A 9,536-nucleotide genomic window follows, 5' to 3' on the forward strand; every position below is an offset into this window, starting at 1 on the left:
AGCCGAGATCTTTGGACTTGAAATAATTTACATTTTTTTTAAGAATTAGATGGTATTCTATTGGAGAGAAAAAATGCTGAGAACAACAGCTCAGAAGTCAGTGGCTCACAAACAACTTCAAAATGCTTTTCCCCTAAGAGTACAAGGGAAGAAAAGCAAACTGTGGTCATCACAGACCTGGTGTAAGAAAACTGAAGCTCTGCCCTAGGTCTCCGGACTCTGAGTCATCTGTCACCTTGTATCTGAGGAGGAAAAGCTCTTGGGCTTGAGGGGGAAGCCTCTCCAAGGTCAGTCCAATTTACACCTTACTTGACTATGGAGGTGTGAAAAGAGATACCTCCAAGGAGCCCTCAGCCATCATTCTGAGCAAAGGGTCAGATTGCTTCCCAGGTTGAATTGAGGTGACCGAGAACTCACTGCTGCTCACTGGGCACCTGGAGCGGCCAGACCTTTCCTATAGCCTAGCATTTGGTCACCCTCAAGGCCATCTATGGCTCCTCTATGGAGTCTCTTCATCCACTCACCCTGGGACACCCTAGTGACTTCAGTACCATCATCTTGTCAGGGAATCCCACTCATAAATAAAGAGCAACTGAGAGCCCTTCAAGAAGAAAGGCTGCTTCCTCCACCTCATCACCTCTCCCTCAGCCTTGCTCCTCTGGCTCTGCCCCAACTGGGATCCCTTGAGACCTCAAAGGCTGCTCTATAAATCCTCCCAGTTTACCTCACCTGAGTTTATGTTCTACATAAACCTACTCCTTTAATTTTTCTTTCTAGTTCTGGTGATAGAATGCTAACATTTTCCAAGATATTTTTCTAAGGAACAGAAGTGCCAGTGGAAACAGACATCAGCACACATCTGTCAGTAAAAGTCCAGAACTGGTCCTGGGGGCTAGGCAAAGTAGGACTCAGTTGATATGTCTCCCAGGCATGAGATCTGGTTCCTGTTCTCACCTCAACCCTTCTCGATACTGCCCTCCCTTCTTGGCCCGTTTCTCCAGATCACTGGGGGTCATGTCAGGCCCTGGCTCTCACACCCAGGCCCAGGGACACTGGTGAGGGCAAGAGACTGGACAGATGAGCCATGCTTAGAAAATGGGTCCTTTGGACATCCAATCCCAGCTAGGGAGTCCTGGGTGCCAGGCACAACTCCACACCTAGCCTGGAGATCAGCAAATCAGTGTCTCTCTGAGTCCGCTCCCCTCCAGTTGGCTAGTTTTTCTGGATACCCACCAAGATCCTTTTTAACCCTGATACTCTGTAGACAGCACAGGGACAAGCAGAACCCTCTCCTTGGCAAGTATGAAAGGTTATTTCCCCACCCAACAAGGGAGAACCAAGACCAAAAAGATGAGCTCCTGACCCTCCTTTTCAATTACTTCCCTCCTTTTAAAAAAAACCCTCACTCACATCCGCCTGTGTTCAACGCCTTGGTTGCTTGCCAAGGTGGCTGCAGGAGAGGAATGCATCGTACAACACTTCTGTTGTTCCCACCCCTTCCCCCAGCCACCAAAGTCATCAGAGGGCAGCCAGAGCAGGGTCACTGGGTAGCCTGGCCTCCATGGCCACCCTGTTCTTACTGAGAACATTCACATCCCCTTAGTACATAGCTCCCAAGGTGCAGACCAAATCAGGCCCAGCCCAGGTGACAGCCCACACAGCAAAAACAGAAACTAGATAAAATGAGATGATCATTGGGCACTGTATTTATATTTATTTATAAAGGATAAGTGATCTGGAGATCATAATGGGGAAGGATAGTCTACAAACAGAAGAACATAGTACAACTTCTGTTTATTTTCTTTTAACTGTCATCACTTAAAGAGTTGCTTTATACAACGTGTGTATTTTTTAATTTGCTTTTATTTATTTGTTTTTATTTTATGTGTATGAGTATTTTGCCTACATATGCATGTAAGTACACCCATATGTACAAAGCTCTTGGAGGCCAGGAAAGGGGGATGGATCCCCTGGAACTGTTAGTTACTGACCATTGTTAGCCCCCATGTGGGTGCTGGGAACTAAACCTGGGTCCTCTGCAAGAGCAGCCAGTGCTCTTAACCACTGAGCCATCTTTCCAGAACCATGATGTGTATATTTAAACAGTTCAATCTATAAGCAAACATACTTGTGTTGGGATAAATGTGCAGAAATGTACTCTCAGGAAATGTGTGTTATCAGAAAGCTTGGAATATACTGTCAAGCACTCATGCTGTCTGCCACAGGAATGTACCAGGGGTGGAATTTCTTCAACTGCTCTAAATGAATTTTGGCAGGAAGGTCTGCTTTTGGGGGGGAACTGAAGGTCTGGGTTTTTGGTCACATTTTACTTAAGACAACAGCAGCATGGGACTACCTTTGAGAAAGGAGGAAACAGCAGCCCAGGAAAGGCTGCAAAATGGTCCTCAAGGGAGCCAGGTGGGATGTCTGCACTTCCATAGCCAAAGTAGCTGGCAGCATCCTCAGGACACCTGGTCTCCAAACCCTGCTCTCAGCACTTCCCAAATCATCTTTTGTCACATCCTGAAAGCTACTCTCCCACTCTCACTGGGACAGGCCTGGACAAGGGCAAGTGAGAAATGGCCCTCATCTTTGTCAGATTTTGCTTGTGCAAAGCAATCCACTACCAACTGGAAGACTGCCACACTAGCACCAAGGAGCAGGGTGGCCACAGAGAGGAAGGGACCCAGACACACTCCCCCCCGCCCCCATGACTTCAGCATTGTCTCAGTGGAAAACTAGAGTGTTGACTTTCCCTGCAGAGCAGAAAGCCTTCTGTTGTGGCTGCACCCAACTGGGAGGTCAGATTCACAAGGACAGAGACCTTGATCCAAGCAATGTTATTAAAGACCAAATTACTGGAAGACAAACCATGAAGACTGGTCTGTGCAAGAAAGAAACAAAATCCCAACTGATGGAGAAAGTCAGTGGCTGAGAGTTATAAATTAAAAGGTGTCCAGCGTTTTGGGGGAATCTTGGTATTCTATTAACCCAGGGTCTCACTATGCAGCCTAGGCTGGCCTCATCCTGCCTCAACTTGCTGAGTGCTGGGATTGTAGGTAGACACCACCACATTCGGCTCTCCCCACCCTCCTGTGTTCTTTCTGCAAACTTTAACTTTTGGGGCTTCAGCCAATTGATTCTCCCTGGATCTCAGCACAACAGAGGGGCGGGGGGAGCAGGCTGGGCATGTGGCTTAATGCCAGAACACTAGCATATTGAGACACCTAGGTTTGACTCCCCGCTCCCCCAGCACAAGGCAAGGGGCTAGGACCATTTCCCAAGATAAGGGCTTGATTTGAAAGACAGGCAACCATCCACAGAGCACTATTGGATGCAGTATCTACTTCCTCTTTGCACCTGTCTCCTCTTCTCTATCACTCAGAGCACCCCAAGATCTGGCTACCTCGGGCCCTAAGGCAGACTTACATCCGGAAGGTTGGGGACACAGTGAATCTACTAATTCCATTCCAGGTGATCACATCAGCCCCATGCTGGAACCAGGCCAAGGTTTTGATTTGGAAGCAGAGCTAGGAGTGAGGTGGTCTTCCTGGCCTCGAATAGGAGAAGCCATGGCCACAGAGAGCCATTCTACACTCTTAAAGACAGGTTTGGCTAGATCAGATGTGCCCCATGAGAGGAAGTAAGGCTAAGCCAGACCCTGCAGTCTATGGAGATGGGGAAGCCCTCAGTTTCAGAGGGCTCTTAATGGGTTTGGGCAGCGTATTCAGTTGATCCCAGCTGGCCTGAGTTATCAATGTTCTAACCTCTCAGAGGGTGGAAGGCTCAAAGCCTACAAACCATGATCTTTGAGACCAGCTGCTGAAAAGAGGAAGCTCCCTGCAATACCTGTACCTCAAGGAATTTGCAGTTGCAAGTCAAAACATGCTATGGCCCTGGGCTAGATTGACTGTGGCAAATGGGGAGGGTCTGTGAGCCTTTGGGGACTGCTCAAGCTTTATCCTCACTGTTCAGGGTAAGCCCAAACCTCAAGCTACCTGGACTCACAATGGCTGTGCCCTGGACAACAGTCGTGTGAGTGTGAGGAATGGGGATCGGGACACCATCCTTTTCATCAGAGAAGCCCAACGTGCTGACTCAGGATGCTACCAACTCCGTGTGCAGCTGGGTGGACTGGAGGCCACTGCCACTATCAATATCTTGGTGATCGGTAAGGTAGGGAAGTGGGAGGAACAGTGGTTCCCGGGAGCTCTGGGCTGAAGAGGAGCCATTTCAGAGAGTCTGGGACACAGTGGTGGGAGATGGGAGGGGTCTGGATGGAGAAAAGGGGCCAGGGGCAGTCTGTGAGTGAATCAATGCCCCCTGCTATGGCTTTGCCCTTTCAGAGAGGCCAGGCCCTCCTCAGAGTATTAAGTTGGTGGAAGTTTGGGGCTGCAGTGCTACTCTGGAATGGACACCTCCCCAAGATACAGGCAATATAGCCCTCCTGGGATACACAGTGCAGAAGGCTGACACAAAATCTGGGGTGAGGCCCTGCTGGGAAGGAGGGAGGGAGGAATGGGGCATTTTGGAATGAGCCTCCGGCAGCTCCATAAGGGATGAGATTTAAAAAAAAATAAACAGGTGTCTCATGCATGGAATCTTCTGGGGATCCCTGTAGCTGTGGTTCACAGTGCTGGATTGTTATCACCGTACCAGCTGCATCATCTCTGACCTCATCATTGGTAACTCCTATGCCTTTCGAGTCTTTGCTGAAAACCAGTGTGGGCTCAGTGAAACAGCCCCTGTCACAGCTGACCTTGCCCACATTCAGAAATCAGGTAAGGATGATGTAGAGACCATGTGCTGGCAAGACTTAAACAGCTGAAGAGGGATAGGGAACTCAGGGACCTCATCATAGCCCCTCTCTGTGCCCACAGCTACTGTTTACAAGACCAAGGGGTTTTCCCAGTGGGACTTCTCAGAAGCCCCCAAGTTCACCCAGCCTCTGGCTGACTGCACTACAATCACTGGCTATGACACCCAGCTCTTCTGCTGCGTGCGTGCCTCTCCCAGGGTGAGTGGAAAGTTCTGGGGGTGGCGGTGCTGAGCTCTGAGCTGCTCCCTCCTACTGTCCTAACCTGAGCTATGTCATAGAGCATTCTAATTGAACATCTGCTACCATTACTACCATCTGCCTCCTCAACAGCAGGTTACTTAGGAACTGTCAGGACATCTATAATTCAAGATGTAAATGATGAAAATGATGTTCCCTTTGAGTGTTGGGTCCTCATGTGCAAAGACATCTGGCAGAAGTGTCTGACTCCCACTGGCTTCTCTTTATTCACTCCCCATGCCTTGTCTGAGCAGGGCCATGTGCATGCATGCTGCTCTATTTACAGTCTGGTCACTGTAGTCCACGGCATTAACAACCTTTACCATGTAACTTGGGTTATAAGTACAGGTCAGACTAAATGCAGGTAACATCTTGGAAGGAGAATATTGATAAATCTGTTCTAGAAACTACTTTCTAAACTGAGGAGACAGAACCCACACTCAATCTAACAGTTGGGGATAGGATATTAGTGGTTCACAACATGTACATAAATGTGGAGACCCCAGGTTGGGTGTAGCTGATGGGTTAAGGTGTTTTTTCCTAAGCCTGATGGCCTGAGTTCAATCCCTGGGATCCACATGGTGAAAGGAGAGAACTGACTCCCTGAGCTGGGCATGGTGGTGCACGCCTTTTATTTATTTCTTTTTTAATGCAAAAAAAGAGTATTTTATTATGGTAGCACTAAAGGGAAAAAAATCAAAACCACTGTATTTCTACATTGAGGTGCAAACAATGTTTAAACTTTGTCAATGCAATACATTCCAAAAGAAAGTATGTTATAAAGGTTCCAGAGCACAGGCAAGTCTTAACACAATAGGTACAGGAATCCATAATACTGAAAATGACTGTTTTGACAGGGTGTTCAACAAACATAATTTATTAAACCTGTGAAACAATCCCTTCCTAATCAGTGTCAACAGTGAAACTGGGCTTGTTCCATTAATACTCTAATGATTTTATTTAATGCTTTTTACTGCTGTGACAGTTCTAAATAAATCTTGCTGTACTTAAAATAAGCTTTGAAAGTGGAAAAGTGTACAAAGTTTCAGATTTAAAAAATTAACAGATGCAATTTAAATAAAATTTCCCCTTTTCTATCCCAGCACTCGGGAGACAGAGGCAGGCAGGTATCTGTGAGATCAAGTCCAGCTTGGTCTTCATAGGGAGTTCCAGGTCATCCAGGGCTACCGGGAGATCCTGTCTCAAAACAAACAAACAAACAAACAAAGTAAGGACCCTGATGCCCAGCACTTATGAACCACAATGGCTCCTTGAGCACTTTCTTCTGGTCAGGGATACTTGGTGGAAAAGGGGAGGATTCAGGCACTCTTCAAACATGAGAAGGAGCCTGAGTGGTTGTTGAAGATTCTGAAACAGCAGTTCCTTCCCACAACATGAGGGACAGGGAGCCTTCTAGAAAGCCATCATCTACAAACCATGTAGGCAGAGTCCCACTGAGCACAGAAAGGACAATTGGCTCTCACTCTCCTTTGCTGCCCCCTCCCATCTTCATCCTCCAGCCCAAGATCATATGGCTGAAGAACAAGATGGATATCCAAGGCAACCCCAAGTACAGAGCCCTCAGTCATCTGGGGATCTGCTCCCTGGAAATCCGCAAGCCTGGTCCTTTTGATGGAGGCATCTATACCTGCAAAGCCATTAATGCCCTGGGGGAGGCATCCGTGGACTGTCGGGTGGATGTGAAAGGTAAAGACAGAAGAACTGGTGCCTTGAATGCCAGTCATGTCCTCTTCCTACCTCCATCAGTGGCAAAGTCAGCAGTCAGAGACATAAGCATAGATGGGAAGGGCCTCCCTTCATCATATTACTTGTTGCAGTGACCACAGAAATAACTTGAGGAAGCATTTCTTTGACTCATGGTTTGAAGGCAGTCTACTGTGTCAGGAGAAGCATGTCAGACTGGCTGTTGGCAGTGGAAGGGGGAGCTCAAGGCTGCTTCCTCACATCTGGACAGTTCAGGAGGCAGACAGAGATGAATGCTGGGGCTCATTGGGTGTTCTACTTTTATGCAGTCCAGGTCTTGGCCAATGGGATGGTGCCAGTTAAGTTTAGAGTAGATCTTTGCTCCTCAGTTAAAGCTGTCTGGAACAGGCTCACAGGCTCAGACATGCCCAGAAGTGTGTCCCTAGGTGACTAAATGCGGCAATCTGACAATCATGATCAATTATCACAATTATCCTGGCCTTGCATCACCTTCACCATTAGGATACATTAGAGGAACCCATTTTATTACCCAAGTTTTCATTCTCTCCATCATAATTCTGTAATACAAGAAGCATACATATTTCCATTTTGTAAAGGACAAGTCTGAAGCAGGAGGAGGTAACTGTTTTACCTATGGTGTCCAGTGTTGGTTAGCTGGGGAGCTGGCACTACAGAGGACAAGAGCCCAAGTCCCCTGGTCCTCACTCAGATCACTTCTCTTTAAGCTCTATGATCTTCTGTCATAGTCTGGGAAAGCTGCAGGCATTTGTTGGCTTTGTTTTACTTTCCCCTCTGGCTTGCTTAAGGTAGCATTGCATACCCTTCCTTCCCATTTAAGGCCTTCATTCATTTATCCACTCTTGGAATTGCCATCATTACACTTAGCATATTATTGAGGTTTGTAGTTTTATTTATTTATTTTTTAATATAACTTTTCTTTGTGCTTCAGAATGCCATACATATTTATATGAATGAAATATGACCATATCAGCATATTGTTTTATAATTATCTACTTGCAAGTTTATATCCCCATTAAATTATAAGCCTGAGAGCTGGGACAGTGTCATTCACCTCTGCTCCCCAGTGTTTAGCCTAGTTTCTGAAACATAGAAAACTGTGTTAAATATCTGTTACATAAATCAGGAATGAACAGGCCATATGAGACTATTCTCCTTTATGTATAGACTCCTTAACCAGCACCATGGACTCCCCCAAAGCCCAGAGGTTTCTGAGATGTTAACATTGAGAAACATCTGCTTTCTTCCAGCTCCTTACTAAGGCTGCCCCTAGAGAACCTGACATCTGAGAAAGGTGAGGAAGGACCGAAAGATGTCTGGATGGATTACATGCTCAGGGCAAGTACTGTTGAGTTTGGGATGGATGTGTATTGTGATCCTCTCAACCGTGTGCCCCTGGTGACCCTTCTTTAAAGCTACCATTATCACTTCTGTGGAGGGAACTGCAATAGAGGAACTCTATTTTTGTCATATCCTCTGTGTGTTTCTAATTCCCCAAGTCTATGACAGAATGGAGTCCTAATGGTTCTCTGAAGAGTGGGAGCTTCTATCTAATCATGGGGGAAGTGGGGCTCTGTGGAAGGAGCTGGGAGGGGAACAGACAAGAGTCCACTACCACAGATTGCAGTGTGGGCAGAGAAAAGAGGCTGTTCCTGTCCATCAAGTGTTCCTACCTCAGTACCATAAGCAGGGCAAGAAAGAAAATAGCCTGCTTATATTTTATTTTGAATTGTATGCATTTCTTCCCGTTCAATAGACGAAAACCATCATTTTCATTATATGTCAATAATTATTTCACATTTGGGAATGTGTTTTCCAAGCTGCCCATCACTGGCAAAGGGCCATTTGGATCATTATTAATAATCATTGAGAGCTGCTTCAACTTCTACATCATTCCCATGAGAAATGCTGTATATAAACTGATGAGTAAGGTAAAAGAGAAGCTTGGGATGGAGTGACAGAGAACCAGCTCAGAACGTCCCCTCTGGCTTGCAGCTTCTGGCTGAGAAAAACTGAGCACGAATTCGATCCCCTAAGCCATTTACTTAAGCCCATCAGTGATAGGCGGCAAATGAAAACCCTAAGGGCTGCATTAAAAGCACAAACTCTCCTCAGGAGAGCGCTCTCTGCCAGCTGGCTTACAGACATTCCTCTCCTTCCCCGTCCTCTCACTCAATGCCATGTTGGCTTGATATATTGGTGTTAGTTGCCCTTGGTTCTCTTCCCTCTCACAGCCTATGCTCAGCAAGAAGGCAGGCTGAGCAGTGAATCATAGCACTGAACCCAGGCACATGAAGAGAGATGGTCTCCACACATCCCAGATGTGCTCTGGCTGTGGTGGTTACAACACTTCTCTTTTCAGGGCCTCTTGGAGCCTGACTGTGACAAGACTGTCTTCTAAAGGAGCTTCAGCACAATTACCTGGCTTGGCCTAATCTAAATAAATGTGTGGACCCTCTATTCTTTTTTTTTCTTAATTATTTACTTTTATTTTATGAGTGTTAACGCTTGCATGTATGTAAGTACACCCATGTTGTTCGATGCTCTCAGAGGTCAGAAAAGGGTCTTGGATCCCCTTGAACTGGGTTATGGACAGTCGTTAGCCGCTGTGTGAGTACTGGGATTTGAATCAGAGTCTTCCGCAAGAGCAGCCAGTGTTCTTAACCAGTGAGCCATCTCTCCAGCCTTGGATCCTCCATTCTTAAATATCCTCTTTTTTGTTTGGTTGGTTTTTGAG

At 46.6% G+C, this 9,536-nt stretch overlaps 1 protein-coding gene across 2 annotated transcripts in view; it reads left to right on the forward strand.

Annotated features, from left to right (window-relative positions):
* Positions 1–9,257, forward strand: part of Mybphl (myosin binding protein H like) — a 32,843-nt gene extending 23,586 nt beyond the window's left edge. The window contains exons 2-9 of one of the 2 annotated variants that reach the window (XM_008850396.1): positions 3,386–3,474; positions 3,976–4,171; positions 4,347–4,486; positions 4,622–4,781; positions 4,881–5,017; positions 6,577–6,763; positions 8,050–8,093; positions 9,162–9,257. In XM_008850396.1, coding sequence (XP_008848618.1) covers positions 3,386–3,474; positions 3,976–4,171; positions 4,347–4,486; positions 4,622–4,781; positions 4,881–5,017; positions 6,577–6,763; positions 8,050–8,060 — 920 coding nt within the window. In that variant the 3' untranslated portion in view covers positions 8,061–8,093; positions 9,162–9,257. Of the gene's footprint in view, positions 1–3,385; positions 3,475–3,975; positions 4,172–4,346; positions 4,487–4,621; positions 4,782–4,880; positions 5,018–6,576; positions 6,764–8,049; positions 8,115–9,161 lie in introns of those variants that run through there. The other variant, XM_017802532.1, reaches the window with a different exon arrangement.
* Positions 9,258–9,536: the final 279 nt, after the last annotated feature.

Source organism: Nannospalax galili, unplaced genomic scaffold (assembly GCF_000622305.1).
Source record: "Nannospalax galili isolate Female #2095 unplaced genomic scaffold, S.galili_v1.0 scaffold5, whole genome shotgun sequence".
Classification (NCBI taxonomy): domain Eukaryota; kingdom Metazoa; phylum Chordata; class Mammalia; order Rodentia; family Spalacidae; genus Nannospalax; species Nannospalax galili.